The sequence below is a fragment of the Bombus pascuorum genome, chromosome 6 (assembly GCF_905332965.1).
Source record: "Bombus pascuorum chromosome 6, iyBomPasc1.1, whole genome shotgun sequence".
In the NCBI taxonomy this organism is placed as follows: Eukaryota; Metazoa; Arthropoda; class Insecta; order Hymenoptera; family Apidae; genus Bombus; species Bombus pascuorum.
Genome location: NC_083493.1, coordinates 10,329,332 through 10,346,359, shown reverse-complemented (window position 1 = coordinate 10,346,359; position 17,028 = coordinate 10,329,332). Strand labels below are relative to the sequence as shown.

At 35.3% G+C, this 17,028-nt stretch overlaps 5 protein-coding genes and 1 pseudogene across 6 annotated transcripts; all 6 read left to right on the top strand.

Annotated features, from left to right (window-relative positions):
- Positions 1–82: 82 nt before the first annotated feature.
- Positions 83–1,568, top strand: LOC132907908 (uncharacterized). Its single transcript, XM_060961364.1, has 3 exons — positions 83–1,158; positions 1,269–1,284; positions 1,422–1,568. The coding sequence occupies exons 1-3, from the start codon at positions 314–316 to the stop codon at positions 1,560–1,562; spliced, it is 1,002 nt and encodes a 333-aa protein (XP_060817347.1). The 5' UTR covers positions 83–313; the 3' UTR covers positions 1,563–1,568.
- Positions 1,569–2,760: 1,192 nt separating this feature from the next.
- Positions 2,761–5,418, top strand: LOC132907855 (uncharacterized; annotated as a pseudogene).
- Positions 5,419–5,906: 488 nt separating this feature from the next.
- LOC132908042 (odorant receptor 4-like) lies at positions 5,907–7,889 on the top strand. Of its 2 annotated transcripts, none has more exons than XM_060961591.1 (5): positions 5,907–6,844; positions 6,923–7,022; positions 7,369–7,479; positions 7,550–7,667; positions 7,773–7,889. In XM_060961591.1, the coding sequence occupies exons 1-5, from the start codon at positions 6,045–6,047 to the stop codon at positions 7,874–7,876; spliced, it is 1,233 nt and encodes a 410-aa protein (XP_060817574.1). In that variant the 5' UTR covers positions 5,907–6,044; the 3' UTR covers positions 7,877–7,889. The 2 variants fall into 2 exon arrangements, with proteins under 2 accessions (XP_060817574.1, XP_060817575.1); XM_060961592.1 differs by having other exon boundaries at positions 7,550–7,705.
- Positions 7,890–9,075: 1,186 nt separating this feature from the next.
- Positions 9,076–10,882, top strand: LOC132908127 (uncharacterized). Its single transcript, XM_060961798.1, has 5 exons — positions 9,076–9,893; positions 9,965–10,064; positions 10,389–10,499; positions 10,593–10,748; positions 10,829–10,882. The coding sequence occupies exons 1-5, from the start codon at positions 9,079–9,081 to the stop codon at positions 10,880–10,882; spliced, it is 1,236 nt and encodes a 411-aa protein (XP_060817781.1). The 5' UTR covers positions 9,076–9,078.
- Positions 10,883–11,843: 961 nt separating this feature from the next.
- Positions 11,844–13,968, top strand: LOC132908029 (uncharacterized). Its single transcript, XM_060961559.1, has 5 exons — positions 11,844–12,844; positions 12,916–13,015; positions 13,335–13,445; positions 13,539–13,694; positions 13,775–13,968. Exons 1-5 carry the CDS (start codon positions 11,961–11,963, stop codon positions 13,826–13,828), a joined length of 1,305 nt encoding a protein of 434 aa, XP_060817542.1. The 5' UTR covers positions 11,844–11,960; the 3' UTR covers positions 13,829–13,968.
- Positions 13,969–14,612: 644 nt separating this feature from the next.
- On the top strand, positions 14,613–16,551 carry LOC132908144 (odorant receptor 22c-like). Its single transcript, XM_060961840.1, has 5 exons — positions 14,613–15,412; positions 15,481–15,580; positions 16,028–16,138; positions 16,199–16,354; positions 16,429–16,551. Exons 1-5 carry the CDS (start codon positions 14,613–14,615, stop codon positions 16,483–16,485), a joined length of 1,224 nt encoding a protein of 407 aa, XP_060817823.1. The 3' UTR covers positions 16,486–16,551.
- The last annotated feature ends 477 nt before the right edge of the window (positions 16,552–17,028 follow it).

Genomic DNA, 17,028 nt, shown 5'->3' with positions numbered 1-17,028 from the left:
CTACATTATTCGAGAAATATAAATTTTTCTATACTTCCAATTCAATCCCGATATATCGCACGAATAATTCTCCTTGCGTATGCACCATCTACGTCACACAACATCTTTTGAACTGTCGACAACTTTCAAACGTATTCAGTAACTTACACTGCTTCAACAAGTGGTACAGAGACTGACTAGACAAATCGATCGACATGTACAATTCATAATTCTGAGAAAGCTGCGCAAGCGTTAAGAAATCCTGGTTCACTGGCACACGCGGTGCAGGCTATTCTCGATTCAGTTGTTTTTACAGCGTCGATGAGTAGCCACTATGACGAATAAAACTGTGGCTATAAAGATCGATTTTGATGGCCGTAGCGACTACAGTCTTCAATTAAATCGCTGGTTCTTAAAACCGATCGGTGCGTGGCCTTCTTTTCCCTCTACTTCGAGACTCGAAAGAATCATGTCCTTCGTTTTAATCGTCATCTGTTACATCATTTTAATCTGCACTATAATCCCCTGTTTACTCCACATAATCCTGGAAAATGAAAGTTTTCGTATTAAACTAAGGCTGATTGGACCTGTGAGTTATTTGTGCGTTGGTAGCATCAATTATACTACTCTGTTATTACGAGGTAAAGATATACGATATTGCGTCGAGCATATGCAAGCAGACTGGAGAACAGTGAAGAGGGAAAAGGATCAACAAGTGATGCTGAAGAACGCGAAATTTGGTCGCTATGTGACTGCTTCAACAGCGGCCTTTATGCAAGGTGGTGTTTTTTGTTATTGTTTCATGACAGCGTTGAGCACAGAGGTAATCCAAGTAGGTAACGAAACGAGGATCGTGCACCAGTTACCATATGTGATATACAAAGAACTGATAGATATCAATGAAAGTCCTACAAATGAGATTATTCTCTTTATGCAATTTTTGACTGGGTTCATCGTAAGTTCTAGTACACTGGGCATTCTCAGTATAACGGTTGTTCTAATTGCTCACGCATGTGGCCAATTGAATGTTGTTATGACATGGATCACAGAATTTGTAAATGAATCGAAAAAAGAGAAAATAGCTCCGTTTGAGAACATAGGGATTATCGTGGAACGTCATCTGAGAACGCTGAGGTATTCTGTTTTATATCGTTCTTATATGTTCTTATTTGTATTTTTGTAATTTTCCTATGTTCCAATTACAGTTTTGTATCGAGTATCGAGGAGACGGTAAATCGAATATTCTTCTTGGAAGTACTTAGATCCACCCTGCATATGTGTATGCTCAGCTATTACATTGTTACGGTACATATTAATCACTGATATTTCTCATTATAACATATTAAATTAAAGAAGATTTATTAAAATAATAAACTATAAAATTTATTTTATTAGTAAATCCTTTCTGTGTACGATCGTTGTATTCTCTTTGCATATTTTAGGAATGGTCCGATGGCGATATTCAAATTTTGTCCACCTATTCCATGCTTCTGGCTTCAATCTGTTTCAACATTTTTGTAATATGTTATATCGGTGAAACATTGACAGAACAGGTACTGAAACATAATAGATCAAAGCCATAATGAATATTAATCGAACGAATTTTTAACAGAGCAGAAAAGTTGGTGACGTGGTGTATATGGCAAATTGGTACTACTTAACCGAAAAGAGAATCCTCGAGTTGATTTTAATCATTATGCGGTCGAGTGTGGTCGTTGAAATCACCGCAGGGAAGATAATTCATATGTCCATTCAAACGTTCAGTACTGTAAGCCTGCTTGATATTTCCGTTTATGCTGGAACACCATTTATCTGAATTTATTAAAGAGTTAAAATATAAAATTTGGCTATCGATGATCTCTTATTCGAATGATAGAAATTTGCGTTCCTATAAGTAAAGTCAGATGATGGAAGTTCGTTTAATGAGACAGTAAAATTTCGTTTCAATGAATGGAGTTCTACTGTACACATTGTCTACATTTTTATCCTCATGAAATCATTGTTATTCCAGGTTATAAAAACTGCTTTCACATATCTGAACCTGTTGCGTCAAGTGACGTAATAAAGTATAAGTATAATTTATACTGCACAAGTTTTTACGATTTTAAGTATAGATACTGGCAATAATATCGTGGAAAATACTCTTTGCATTCGTGTAACTTTTATGCATGAGATATTTCGTATACACCTTTTGCTACCCCAAATTATATCACAAAACAAATGTTTATTCTAGCTGTAAGAAAACGAATTGGAATATTAAACAAATAAAACGAAACATATATGATTTTGCATTATTTAGAATAAGTAAATCACAGTACATAAATATGCATAGATACTGTATTCATCTTCTGATCATCCATTCTGACCATTTCATCTGACCATTTTCGAAAGTGGATATCAATGTTCCGCCAATTATTGTTCAAAAAATGACCCTAATATAGTCAACTCTGTCAACTCATAATCTTTATTACACTAATCTCTAATTATATTATAGCATTTTCTGAATTACCTGTGCAAATCGTGTTTAGTATTTAAAAAATTTAACTGCCGTAGTGAAATCGTTTGCATTTCCAAACACTCTACCAAGAATTCTATAGATCTTCCCATATTTTAAATAAATCCACTAAACCGTATAGAGGCTTCCACTTCACAAAATAGCTGTCAACAGCTTCTAAACCTTCACATTTGCGTGTACCGCTGCAACTGTTTGCGGAGACTGACTACACGAATCGACCCGCTTACAATCGTTCGGTGAACAATGCGCAAGCGTTATACAACCTGATGCACTTACTCCTTTCATGAAAAATATCCGATTCAGTCGTCCCCACAACTTTAGTGGACACGATGACGAATAAGTCTGCGGTAGTAGAAAAAACTTTTGATAGTCTGAGCGATTACAGTTTGCAGTTTAATCGATGGCTACTAATATCGATAGGTGCCTGGCCTGCGTCCACATCAACATCGAGACGCGAGAGAATCATTTCGTTTATTTTAATCGCTCTCTGTTATGGCTTTATATTGTTTACCGTGATCCCTTGCATATTCCACTTTATTCTGGAAGATGAAAGTATTCACATGAAATTGAAGGTGCTAGGTCCTCTCAGTCATTGGTTTATCGGAGGCATCAATTACACTAATTTATTGCTACGAAGCAACGAGATTCGTGATTGCATACATCACGTGCAAACTGATTGGAAGATAGTAACGAGACCGGAAGATTCACAAGTGATGATGAAATACGCGAGAATTGGCCGCTTTATTGCGGCTTTTTGTGCCACTTTCATGCAAGGTGGCGTCTTGACATATTGCGTGGTGACAGCGTTCGCCACTCAAACTATCGAAATCGCCAACGAAACCAGAATTATTCGCATGTTACCCTGTGCTGCGTATAAGAATTTAATTCCCGTTGATACCAGTCCAATGAACGAAATTGTCCTCGCCACGCAATTTATATCTGGATTTATTGTAAATTCGAGCGCCGTTGCTGCCATCAGCATTGGTGCTGTATTCACAGCTCACGCCTACGGTCAACTGACTGTCCTGATGAGATGGATCAACGAATTTGTGAATCAATCGAAAGATCAGAGAAAAAGTGTTGAGTTTAATAAAATAGGTGAGATCGTTGAACATCATCTCAGAATTCTCAGGTAAAATATATTTCTGCTTTTTTGACGGGATTTTAGTGCGGAATTTTTCATGTGCATATCGATTGCAGTTTGATAGCAGGTATCGAAAACGTATTGACACAATTCTGCTTCATGGAATTGTTAAAAAGCAAGCTTGATATATGCATGCTCGGATATTACATTCTTACGGTACGTAAAGATAAAAAATGCAACATGTGCTTATTTTTATGTGTTTCTATGGCAACTATAATTTATTTAAACGTTCAAGTGGCTCAAAATTTCTTTTACTTTGTGATACTTTTGAGGTGATTAGGCCGTGATAAGTGCTGAAGAACCACTCGTTCATGGTTAACAATATATTTATTAGCAAATAGCTGTTTGCGCTTCGCGGATACAAATTCGACTTCTAGGCGATGCGTTACGATAGCGCGGAACTAGTTCGGATGATGATTGCTCAACCATCGACTGTCGGCTAACGACTCGATTGCTGACTGGAGACTAGCGACTGCTGACTAGCGACTATCAACGCGAGACCCGACTGTCGGCTGGAGACTCTCGACTAGCGACTCGAGACTCGACTGACTTTCCGTCACGATGATGCTGCAAAGGAAAACTATGATGCGTGTGTCTAAGAATACGAGATCATCTGATTCGTAGAGGAAAATATTCGTTAGGGAAGTGAGGGAAATGGATATTGCTGTTAATTGGTTGACAGGTCGGTGGTTGAGAAAGGATGCTAACCGCCCTCGACAGAAAGTTGCTAGCGGGAAGCATCGTACGTGAGAAAAACCATATTTCCCGTATCTTCCTGTAGTATATAATAAACTTTAGAAAATGCTAAAACAAAAACTATTTGCTCGTTTGAAGAACCTTAGCTAGGGAAATCCTAAGGTTTATAACGGGTCTGGCAGTCATCTTGTCCGAAAGATGGGGTCTTTGTGTAGCCGGCCACGGGATAGGAACCGTTAGAAAGTTTACTGTCGGATGCAGCCACACTTTTTTTATTAATTCAAGTAACTTGTATTTGAATATTGCAATAATTTTAATTACGATTCTTTCACTTTGGGACTTCTCGAATTCCATAATCCGAAGGACGTAGGTAATTGATTCAATGAAACACTCGTTTTTTCAGGAATGGGCCGAACATGATATTCGGAATCTGACTACGTATTTCATGATAATGGCATCCATGAGTTTCAATATTTTTACAGTATGTTATATCGGTGATATATTGACAGAACAGGTAACGGATAAAATAATCTGATGATTTAAGTATAATTAATTCGAAGTGTAATCAACGTTCATCATCCAAATCTCTAACAGAGCAAAAAATTTGGCGATGTGGTATATATGACAAAGTGGTATTATTTACCTAATAAGGACATGTTTGATTTGATTCTGATCATCTCAAGGTCCAATTCTGCAATTAAAATCACGGCTGGGAAAATAACTCACATGTCCATAAATACATTCGGTGATGTAAGTCATGCATTTACATATCTCTGTCCTAAAGTATTCAATCCATATGAAAATGATTGGTATTCCAGGTAATGAAAACTGCGTTCGCCTATTTGAATCTGTTGCGTCAAGTGACATGACAATATGCACCGCTGGTAAAACCTACGCATAAAATTGTAAGATTTAATACATAAAAATTTGCAAATGTATCGCATGACATTTTTGTACGAATATCCTCGAATATTAACTCAAGACAAATTGGAAATTTTTCATGTTACAATATAGTAATATGGAAAAATTATAAAATTGCTATTTAGTATTTATTGTTAATAATATTGAAATGTATTCACTATCATGACGCCTGAGTACTCTTTTCTTCTCCAATCACCATTTTTTCATTCGTTTAGTTCGTTGAAATTTACCTGTCTATCTTACAGACAACATCAAAATATGTATGCCATACCAATGCAATATATTGAAATCACGTAACTGTACATGCTCATAATGAAACACTCGAGCCTCAAAATATGGAGGTCCTTTAAACAACATTGAGCTGAATAAAAGATCAATGAACTCTAACATACCAAGAACTTACAACAATGAAAATAAAACAAACATTTACCTTCGTTGCATATCTCAAAAAACTAATTTTTAGAATGGTAAAATCTAGAACATTTCACATCTTGCAAAGTACTGCACCAATGACTTCATCAAATCAATCATATACCAACTAAACTCAACATAATCTGTTGTAAAACCAACAATGTGTATGTCCACGTTGTGCGTTCCCACGACAGCTCTCGATAACTTCCAAGCATACACAGTCGCGTGCACCGTGCAGGTTGTAAAAACTGTCCAGACAAATCGATCGTCGTAGAATCACTCAGAACTTTATGCAAGTGTTGTGCACTCTGATGCACCGACTCCATTCATGTCAAACATTCGATTCAGTAGTTCTCATAACTTCGTCGAGCAACCACGATGACAGAATCTATAAGAATCGAGGAAAATTTGTATAGCCTTAGCGACTACAGTTTGCAATTAAATCGGTGGTTTCTCAAACCAATCGGAGCTTGGCCTCTATCCGCATCCACTTCGAGGCTCGAAAGAATTATTTGCTTTGTTTTAATCTTTCTCTGTTACTTCTTCGTGTTGTTCACCATAATCCCCTGTTTACTCCACCTCATTCTGGAAGATGAGAATATTCGCATGAAACTGAAGGTACTTGGCCCTTTCAGTCATTGGCTTATCGGTGGCATTAATTATAGCACCTTGTTGTTACGAAGCAGAGAGATGCGTGTTTGTATAGAGCATATACAAAATGATTGGAAAATCGTAACTAGGCAGAAGGATCAAGAGGTAATGATGCGTTATGCGAGGATTGGCCGCTATACTACAGTTTTCTGCGCTGCCTTCATGCAAATTGGTGTCTTGTCACACTGCACGATGGCGGCTTTCGCCACGAATATCATCGAGATAGGAAATGAAACGAAAATTATACGTCTGTTACCCTGCGGTTTCTATAAAAGTTTAATCTCAATTGACGTTAGTCCAACATATGAAATCATACTTGCTTCGCAATTTGTGTCTGGATTTATCGCAAATTCAAGCGCAGTTGGCGCAGTTGGTATGGCTGCTGTATTTGCAGCCCACGCGTATGGCCAACTGAGTATTCTCATGACATGGATCAAGGAATTTGTGAATCGATCGAAGGATTATAGTAGAAATGTTGGTCTGAATGAAATTGGCGAGATCGTTGAACATCATCTCAGGGTTCTGAGGTAAGATTTATCGAAAAATATTTATTGCGTTATTTCGGCGACTACTCGTAACATACTGTAAGTACATATTGAATGCAGTTTTATAGCAGGTATCGAAGATGTGATGAATGAAATATGTTTCATGGAATTGTTCAAGTGTACGATGAACATGTGCATGATTGGATATTATATCCTTACGGTACGTTCTGAAAAGATCTATTTTATTTTAGAGAGAAAAATATACGTTTATGTACTCATTCCAGTATGTTCTCTAATAGTAATTTATTATACATAAATACGTATTTTGGAAACGATACTTATTTTGATATTACAATTCATATTTTGAGTAAAACTCTTACTTTGAATTTTAAAAAAATTACTTTGAATTACCAGTTTTCTATATCTAATAACTTTTGCTGATACTTTTAACCAGTCTGGTGACATATTTTCTTCAAAATTTTTGCCTTTCTTTAAACAATATTGCTTTCAAATTCACGGAATAAAAGATAGTTAATTTAATTAAAAATATATTATATTTTCTTTAGGAATGGAGAGATCATGATATTCAGTACATGCCCGCATATTTAATAATACTTTTTTCCATGACTTTTAACATTTTTGTCGTATGTTATATTGGTGAGACGCTAAAAGAACAGGTAACGAGCATATAGGTAACATAAATTGTTTCTAAATATAATCAACATTTACCAAAAAAATTTTCAATAGTGCGAAAAAGTTGGAGAAGTGGTTTATATGACAAACTGGTACTACTTACCTTACAAGGATATACTTAATTTGATCCAGATAATCTTAAGATCCAGCATGATGATTAAAATCACTGCTGGTAAGCTAGTTCATATGTCCATATTCACCTTCGGTAATGTAAGTTATCAGTTTATTTACATTTATCTATATTCACCAATTGTTGAAAAATCTGGTACTATTCCAGGTAATAAAAACTGCTTGCGCATATTTCAACCTGTTGCGCCAAGTCACATAACACAGTATATTTTTGATCTGTTGATGCGTAAACTTGTAAAATTTAAAATATAAGGAGTATTAAAGATATTGCTTATTATTTTTATATATACAAGACAATACATGTGGCAATGTCATATATATGTATATAAATATATATGACAACCTGTCAAATTTGTTTATCCTTTTGAAAAGTTATAACGCATTATTATACATATTAATACATAATTGTTACATTAAACTTAAACCTTATGGTTTATAATTATTACGTAATTATTAAATATTTAATGTAAGTATTAACAATGCTATACGGGAGTTCATGGATAAAGATAATTTATTCCTTCTGTCCTGTAATCTTACTTTTGTTTTAACAAATAAACAGGTTTTTAACATCGTAGGAAATACTTTAGTTTATATATAAGACGGAAAATATATTTTTCATATCTTTTATAAACATAAGACATTTTGTCAGAATAAAAAGACACGAAAGTGCAGAAAAACTCATTAAAAATAGGAAGTAAGGGTTGCTTTCCCTTCGTCATGGCATAATGAATAATTCTGCTGTAATCAATGTCCATGAACCTCGGTATAACATTTAAACGCAAATTCGAATATTAGTGAAATTATTAACAAGTACTATATATAATATACCTTAGCACTCACTAGCATGAGATCGTCTGACACGTATCACGTCTGCAAATCATGCATCAAATTTTTAAAACATACCTCTGATCAGCTTTTCCATCCTTCGAAAAAGTACAAATTATCCTCCGTCATTCCATCCTTATCTTACGCACAGTGACTAACTCACGCGATTACTGTAACACATACAACTGAAATTAATTGAAAACTAAACTTTATCACAAATGCAATATGCCTTTGTTGAATTATAACTGTGGTTCAGATCACAAACGTGATAAGACAATAGGAGGTAAGATACAGAAAAGAAAGAATGATATCATTTACGAGAAACGTATTGTGACAGAAATATCGCAGATAAAAGTTACATAGAACTGATGGGAGAAACATTACTAATACCATACGTTCGCACTTATGGCTTTGCCGTGCACACATACACACCTCCTCGCGGATCGAATCAACTAGTGGTTAGGAGGTAAGTTCCGCACTGGCAAGCCGCTCGAATCAGGTTTGTTGAGAGAAAGCCGACGAAATTAGCACATGCGCGATGTCGAAAGCTTCAGTAATCGATGTATCACAGTTCATCATCCCCTCAGTTGTACGTGCACTTTCGAGTCGTTAATATCATTCCATACAGTATGGTCGTCCTTGTAAATCCATCAACCCATTCATGGGACAAAGATTGGATGTATAGCATCCAGATAAATCGTTGGTTACTTAAATCAATCGGAGTTTGGCCTATCTCCCTGTGTATCACAACAACAGAAAAGAGTAATTCTATCATCCTCACCTTGATTAGCTCCTTTCTAATAAGTTTCCTCCTGGTACCGTGCGCTCTCTGCACTGTTCTCGTCAAAACAGAGGATCCCGAAGCCAAGATCAAAATGGTTGGTGTGCTCAGCTTCTGCGTGATGGCTGCGATTAAATATTACATCCTCGCTTCTCGTGGAGTCATGATTGGAAAATGTATCGAGAATATTCGCTCAGACTGGGATCGTATTCATGCACAACTGCGCCAAGAAGACAGAGAAATTATGAAAGAGAATGCAAAAATTGGGAGATCTTTGGCGATCTTTTGCGCTGGCTTCATGTATTCTGGCGGATTTTTCTATACCACCGTGATGCCACTATGCTCCAAACGCACAGAAATCATCGACAACGAAACCGTGAGGACACAAGCGTTTCCCATTTACCGCGGTCTTCTGGATCCACGGACAAGTCCCTCGTTTGAAATCGTGCAGCTCATGCAATGTCTGGCTGGATTTGTGATATATTCAGTAACTGTCGGTGCTTGTAGCTTGGCTGCTGTATTCGTCATGCACGTCTGCGGACAGTTTGGAATCCTCGTGAGAATGCTTCAACGACTCGTCGGTAATGTGGAAGAAGAAAAGAACTTGGACGTCCATAAACAACGATTAGGCGATATTGTAGAACATCATTTACACATACTAGGGTAAAGAGTGTTTCAGTGTTTATGTAGATCGTATGGACTATGTAAACGTATAATTTGCAAACAATTTTTAGTTTTATATCTCAGATAGAAGACCTTCTTAACGAGATATGTTTCGTGGAACTAATAGGCTGTACGGTGAATATTTGTTTCCTTGCATATCATTTACTCACGGTAATGAAGTGATGCTAATAAAGATATTAAAATACAGTAGAACTCCATTTATATAAACTTGCATAATTACACATAATTTTGACAACAGTGACAAATACCTTATATAATTGAAATTGATATCACGAGAGTCCCACGTTTCTCTTCACCAGCTTTGATTTTTCATTTACCTAATAGCAATCCATGTTCACATTAGCAAATTCAAACAACCGAAATTCATTTAATTGAATACCGACTAAATTTTTGCTCAAATAAACAGAGTTTATATAATTCTACTGTATCGATATATCGAATTACATTTGTCATGTTTTGTTGTCAATTTTTTAGGAATGGGAGCAGAGTGACACTATAGGAACACTGACTTATTGCACATTGCTCATATCATTTACGTTCAATATTTTCATCCTGTGTTACATTGGGGAAATTTTGTCTGAACAGGTAATTTACTTATTTTCAAAGTTATTGTTTGGTATTACTTTATCTGAACTATAAATTCAATTCTAATAAAATACTGTAATTTCAATATTATAGTGTAGGAACATTAGTCTATCGGCCTATATGATCGATTGGTATCGTTTGCCACAAAAGAAAGCACTGGGTCTGATTTTAATATTCGCCGTTGCAAACTCTTCCACGAAATTAACAGCTGGAAAAATCGTCGAATTATCCTTAGCCAGTTTCTGCAGCGTGAGTAGCGTATATTTATCTATTCGTTGATTATTTTGAATTATATAACCCGCATTCTTATAGAATTTTCTCCGCTACAGGTGTTAAAGTCGGCATTCGCATATTTGAGTCTACTTCGAACTCTCACTATATGAAAATACGAAATCGTATTATATTTGCTTTAGTCTCTTCTTATTAAAATTTAGACTAGTTATCGGGCAAAAAGTGTTTCCAAGTTCTACTGATTTGAAAGATTATATTTTAAAGAAATGGATTCATTTTTAAGTATGACAAATGCCTAAATAAATGAAAATTTGTAAATCACTGTAAAGTAAAAATTTTGAAATCTTAAAATTATTTCCATGCTATTTCCTGAAATATTCTTTCGAGTAAATACATTGTACGTTTCAACATGACCATTTAGCATTTCGAATCGCGTATCATTTGGGAGTTACCTCATATTAATTGAAGAATAATAAAAGAGATATTTAGTGCAATAAACATGCTGCAAAATAATGAAAAATATAGTAATTTGCAATAATATTTGTCTGTATCTGTCAACATAAGTAATTGAAGAATCAATTTGACGGTCGAGCACTCAAATATATATTTCATATACGGACAATATCTACGAACTCCAGTATAATATATTTCAACCAGACCAATTATTTAACACTAAACCTACTGACACTTCGTGTATACCTATTCTTACCATGTGCGGTTAAAATGACCAATGATTAAAACATACCTTTGATCAGATTTCCCATCCTGCGAGAAAATCCAAATTATCCTCCGTTATCCCATCCTTGTCTTACGCACAGTGACTAACTCACGCGATTGCTGTAACACATACAACTGAAATTAATTGAAAACTAAACTTTATCACAAATGCAATATGCCTTTTTTGAATTATAACTGTGGTTCAGATCATAAACGTGATAAGACAATAGGAGGTAAGATAGAGGAGAAAAGAAAGAATGATACCATTTACGAGAAACGTATTGTGACAGAAATATCGCACATTAAAATTACATAGAATTCGTGGGAGAAACATTTCTAATACCATACATTCGCACTTATGGCTTTGCCGTGCACATATACACACCTCCTCGCGGATCGAATCAACTAGTGGTTAGGAGGTAAGTTCTGCACTGGCAAGCTACACGAATCAGGTTTGTTGAGAGAAAGCCGACGAAATTAGCACATGCGCGATGTCGAAAGCTTCAGTAATCGATGTATCACAGTTCATCATCCCTTCAGTTGTGCGTGCACTTTCGACTTGTTAATATCATTCCATACAGCATGGTCGTCCTTGTAAATCCATCAACCCTTTCATGGGACAACGATTGGATGTATAGCATCCAGATAAATCGTTGGTTACTCAAATCAATCGGAGTCTGGCCTATCTCCCTGTGTATCACAACAACAGAAAAGATCAATTCCATCATTCTCACCTTGATTAGCTCCTTTCTAATAAGTTTCCTCCTGGTACCGTGCGCTCTTTGCACTCTTCTCGACAAAACAGGCGATCTGGATGCCAAGATCAAAATGATCGGTCCGCTCAGCTTCTGCGTGATGGCTGCGATTAAATATTACATCCTCGTGTCTCGTGGTGTCATGATTGGAAAATGTATCGAGAATATTCGCTCAGACTGGGATCGTATTCATGCACAACTGCGTCAAGAAGACAGAGAAATTATGAAAGAGAATGCAAGAATTGGAAGATCTTTGGCGATCTTTTGCGCTGGCTTCATGTATTCTGGCGGATTTTTCTATACCACCATGATGCCACTATGCACCAAACGCACGGAAATCATCGACAACGAAACCGTGAGGTCTCAAGCGTTTCCTATTTACCGCGGTCTTCTGGATCCACGGACTAGCCCCTCGTTTGAAATCGTGCAACTCATGCAATGTTTGGCTGGATTTGTGATATATTCAGTAACTGTCGGTGCTTGTAGCTTGGCTGCTGTATTCGTTATGCACGTCTGCGGACAGTTTGGAATCCTCGTGAGAATGCTTCAAAGACTTGTCGGTAGTCTGGAAGAAGAAAAGGACTTGAACGTCCATGAACAACGATTAGGCGATATTGTAGAACATCATTTACATATACTAGGGTAAAGAGTGTTTCAATGTTTATGTAGAGCGTATAGACTATGTAAACGTATAATTCGCGAACAATTTTTAGTTTTATATCTCAGATAGAAGACCTTCTTAACGAAATATGTTTCGTGGAACTAATAGGCTGTACGATGAATATTTGTTTCCTTGGATATTATTTACTCACGGTAATGAAGTGATGCTGATAAAGTTATTAAAATACAGTGGAACTTGTATACAAACTTGTATAATTTTGACAACAGTGGCAAATACCTTAATACTTGAAATTCACTTCACCAGCTTTGATCTTTCGTTTACCTAATAGGAATCCATGTTCACGTTAGCAAATTCAAACAACCGAAATACATTTAATTGACTAAATTTATATTTACTAATTTACAATTACTGACTAAATTTTTGCTCGAATAAGTAGAGTTCATATAAACAGAGTTCCACTGTATCGATATATCGAATTATATTTGTCATATTTTGTTGTCAGTTTTCTAGGAATGGGAGCAAAGTGAGACTATAGGAACATTGACTTATTGTACATTGCTCATATCATTTACGTTCAATATTTTCATCCTGTGTTACATTGGGGAAATTTTATCTGAACAGGTAATTTACTTATTTTCAAAGTTATTGTTTGGTATTATTTTATCTGAAATATAAATGCAATTCTGATAAAATGCTGTAATTTCAATATTGTAGTGTAGGAACATTAGTCTATCGGCCTATATGATCGATTGGTACCGTTTGCCACAAAAGAAAGCACTGGGACTGATTTTAATATTCGCCGTTGCAAACTCTTCCACGAAATTAACGGCTGGAAAACTCGTCGAATTATCCTTAGCCAGTTTCTGCAGCGTAAGTAGCGTATATTTATCTATTCGTTGATTATTTTGAATTATATAACCCACGTTCTTGTAGAATTTTCTCCGCTACAGGTGTTAAAGTCGGCATTCGCATATTTGAGTCTGCTTCGTACTCTCACTACATGAAAATACGAAATCATATTATATTTGCTTTCGTATCTTCTTATTAAAATCTAAAGTAGTTATCGGACAAAAAGTGTTTCCAAATTCTACTGATTTGAAAGACTATATTTTAGAGAAATGGATTCATTTTTAAGTATAATACATACCTAAACAAATGAAAATTTGTAAATCACTTCAAAATAAAAGTTTTGAAACCTTAAAAGTATTTCCTTGCTATTTTCTGAAATATTCATTCAAATAAATACATTTAGCATTTCGAATCGCGTGTGATTTGGGAGTTACCTCATATTAATTCAAGAACAATAAAAGAGATATTCAGTGCAATAAAAATGCTGCAAAATAATGAAAAATATAGTAATTTGCAATAATATTTGTCTGTATCTGACAACATAAGTAATTGAAAAATCAACTTGACGGTCGAGCACTCAAATATATGTTTCATACACGGACAATATCTACGAACTCCAGTATAATATATTCCAACCAAACCAATTATTGAAAGAAAATATTTACCTTCGCCCATTAATTTCTGTAGTAAGACTTTTTAACACATATTTTTTATATAAATGTAACTCAATCTCTATTGCATGCACATTGTCCAATTCGTACGACAAGTGTCAACAATTTGAATCGCATATAGATTAATTTACCGCCATAAAAAGCGGTAAACAGTGACTGACAGAATCGATCGGCGCAAATCCTTTGACAAAGTATGCGCGCACATTGAGCAACACAGAGTACTGTCCCCTCGATTCAGTTGCAACGGCGACATTGCTGAGTGAACACAATGACAGACGACCCTGTAACAGTTGAAAGAAAATTTGGTAGTCTTAGCGAGTACAGCATACAGGTGAACCGATGGATCTTAAAACCTATAGGCGCTTGGCCCTACTCAAATTCTACTACTAACCGCGAAAAATTCATGTCATGGATTTTGAATGTGATTTGTTGGTGTTTTTCATTGTTCACTATAATTCCTGGCGTATTAAACATCCTGCTCGAGAAAGAAGACCTTTACCTCAAACTAAAAATGTTTGGTCCACTTAGTCATTGGTGTGTCGGAGGATTTAATTACGCTGTGTTGTTGCTACGCCAAGGTGACATACATTATTGCATAAAACATATAAGAACAGACTGGGAGACTGTAACAAGGTTGGAAGACCAACGAGTAATGCTAAAGAATGCAAAACTCGGTCGCTACATCGCGTGTTTCTGCGCCGCTTTCATGCACGGGAGCGTCTTTTGCACTTGCCTTGTATTGGGAGCATTTAAACAAACCATCGAAGTCAGAAATGAGACCATTCTCGTATATACTTTACCTTGCCCAGCGTATAAACTTCCAGTCCAAACTAATCCAGGACACGATATCATTCTTGGTACACAATTTTTATCAGCATTTGTCGCAACATCAAGCGCCGCTGGTGCGTTTAGTCTTGCTACAGTTTTCGCAAGCCATGCTCTTGGTCAGTTAAACATAATGGTAACTTGGATCAACGAATTCGTGAATCAGCATTCGAAAGATCAGAATAATAATGCACGTGCCAATAAAATAGGTGTAATCGTGGAACATCATTTGAGAGCTCTAAGGTAATACTTGTTTTTATATTCTTATTTTTATAGTTTAATGAATTTGACTAATGTATTCTTAAATGCAGTTTGATCGCACGTATCGAACGTATTATGAATCCAATATGCTTCATGGAAATGTTTAAATGTATGCTGGGTATGTGCATGCCTAGCTATTACATTCTTGCGGTATGCTAAACATATTAAAAAATGTATATGGTATTTCTATAGGACCACTGATTGGAAACAAAATTTCTACCATGAAATGAAAAAAGCAATTATCAAGTGAGACTTTTATTGTCACAGCCAAGAATCTTTGAGTTTATAAATTAATTATTAAGTATTCGTTATAATAATATAATAATGTTCATTGATAAATATGCTGATTAATCATTGGATATATTTATTAAATCTAAACATACTTCGTGTTAAATTGTTTGAAAATTTGCTTTCGCTCCGTGGGCCTTCAATATAATAAGTTTCGTACACCTCTATATAATAATGTCTAATGTCGCGTTTACAAATACTTAAGTCTGATTAATATATACTCCCCTAATTAAAACAATAAAAAGGCTATAAAATTCGTCTGAACATTATATTTGTTGGATCTAATTGGAAATATTTACTTTTCCTCAGGAATGGTCTGAACATAATATTCAAAACATAACTGCATATGTTATGATAATTATATCTATGACTTGCAACATTTTTTTAGTATGTTACATCGGTGAAATAATAATGGAAAAGGTAATGAACGTACGGTAACATAATCTAATACTTTAAACTCATTGACTCAATTACTAATAGTGTAAAAAGATTGGAGACATGGTTTATATGGCAGACTGGTATCATTTGCCTGACCAAGATATCATAAATCTGATTATGATCATTTCTCGGTCTAGCATGGAAGTTAAAATGACTGCGGGAAAGATAATTGACATGTCCGTATTAACATTCGCTAATGTACGTGTTATTAATTCTTTTAATTTTGAAAAAAGTTCACTCAAAAATATTCATGAAATCACGTGTGATTGCAGATAGTAAAGACAGTTTTTGCGTATCTAAATATGCTATGTCAGACGACGATGACGTAAGCTGCACATATCTTTAACGTATATCTACTTAGACAATAAACTTTATCATTTTTCTGTTAAAACAACTTGGAGGTACAAAAAATATTTCTTTCACCTTTTATGATGATAAGATGTGTGCTTGTGAGGTGTACAGTGTCTGTAAAAAAGAACATATTATAGCATAAATCTCATCGAGATGGTTGATAAAATTATAATTATATCTAATCATATTTTTAGAGATTAATTATTGTCTAAAACACTCCTGAAAAATTATTACTATTGAAAGTTCATATGAAATGATTATTATTTTAATCTAAAACAGCTTTTGAAATTATTACTGATTAGTATGGATTAATTATTTTTTACTTATTCAAACAATATCAAATATATTTCTATTCATTCGTAAAAACATTTCTAGAAATTTCATTGGATTGTATAGATGCACATACATACCTTGTTACGGATTGAAGCAACAGGTAGTTATAAGGAGATTTCAACTGCACAGACAGTAAGTTTCTCGAACCTGATTTGCCTTATACCATGCTGTTAGCACATGCGCAATTC

Bases quoted from the DNA above. Each gene is read 5' to 3' on its own strand.
- LOC132907908 (XM_060961364.1), top strand. From the start codon at position 314: ATGACGAATAAAACTGTGGCTATAAAGATCGATTTTGATGGCCGTAGC.
- LOC132908042 (XM_060961591.1), top strand. From the start codon at position 6,045: ATGACAGAATCTATAAGAATCGAGGAAAATTTGTATAGCCTTAGCGAC. The intron at 6,845-6,922 runs GTAAGATTTATC...TATTGAATGCAG, and splicing joins CATCATCTCAGGGTTCTGAG to TTTTATAGCAGGTATCGAAG. The intron at 7,480-7,549 runs GTAACGAGCATA...AATTTTCAATAG, and splicing joins GTGAGACGCTAAAAGAACAG to TGCGAAAAAGTTGGAGAAGT.
- LOC132908127 (XM_060961798.1), top strand. From the start codon at position 9,079: ATGGTCGTCCTTGTAAATCCATCAACCCATTCATGGGACAAAGATTGG. The intron at 9,894-9,964 runs GTAAAGAGTGTT...AACAATTTTTAG, and splicing joins CATCATTTACACATACTAGG to TTTTATATCTCAGATAGAAG. The intron at 10,500-10,592 runs GTAATTTACTTA...TCAATATTATAG, and splicing joins GGGAAATTTTGTCTGAACAG to TGTAGGAACATTAGTCTATC.
- LOC132908029 (XM_060961559.1), top strand. From the start codon at position 11,961: ATGTATCACAGTTCATCATCCCTTCAGTTGTGCGTGCACTTTCGACTT. The intron at 13,446-13,538 runs GTAATTTACTTA...TCAATATTGTAG, and splicing joins GGGAAATTTTATCTGAACAG to TGTAGGAACATTAGTCTATC. The intron at 13,695-13,774 runs GTAAGTAGCGTA...TCTCCGCTACAG, and splicing joins CCTTAGCCAGTTTCTGCAGC to GTGTTAAAGTCGGCATTCGC.
- LOC132908144 (XM_060961840.1), top strand. From the start codon at position 14,613: ATGACAGACGACCCTGTAACAGTTGAAAGAAAATTTGGTAGTCTTAGC. The intron at 15,413-15,480 runs GTAATACTTGTT...TCTTAAATGCAG, and splicing joins CATCATTTGAGAGCTCTAAG to TTTGATCGCACGTATCGAAC. The intron at 15,581-16,027 runs GTATGCTAAACA...ACTTTTCCTCAG, and splicing joins CTAGCTATTACATTCTTGCG to GAATGGTCTGAACATAATAT.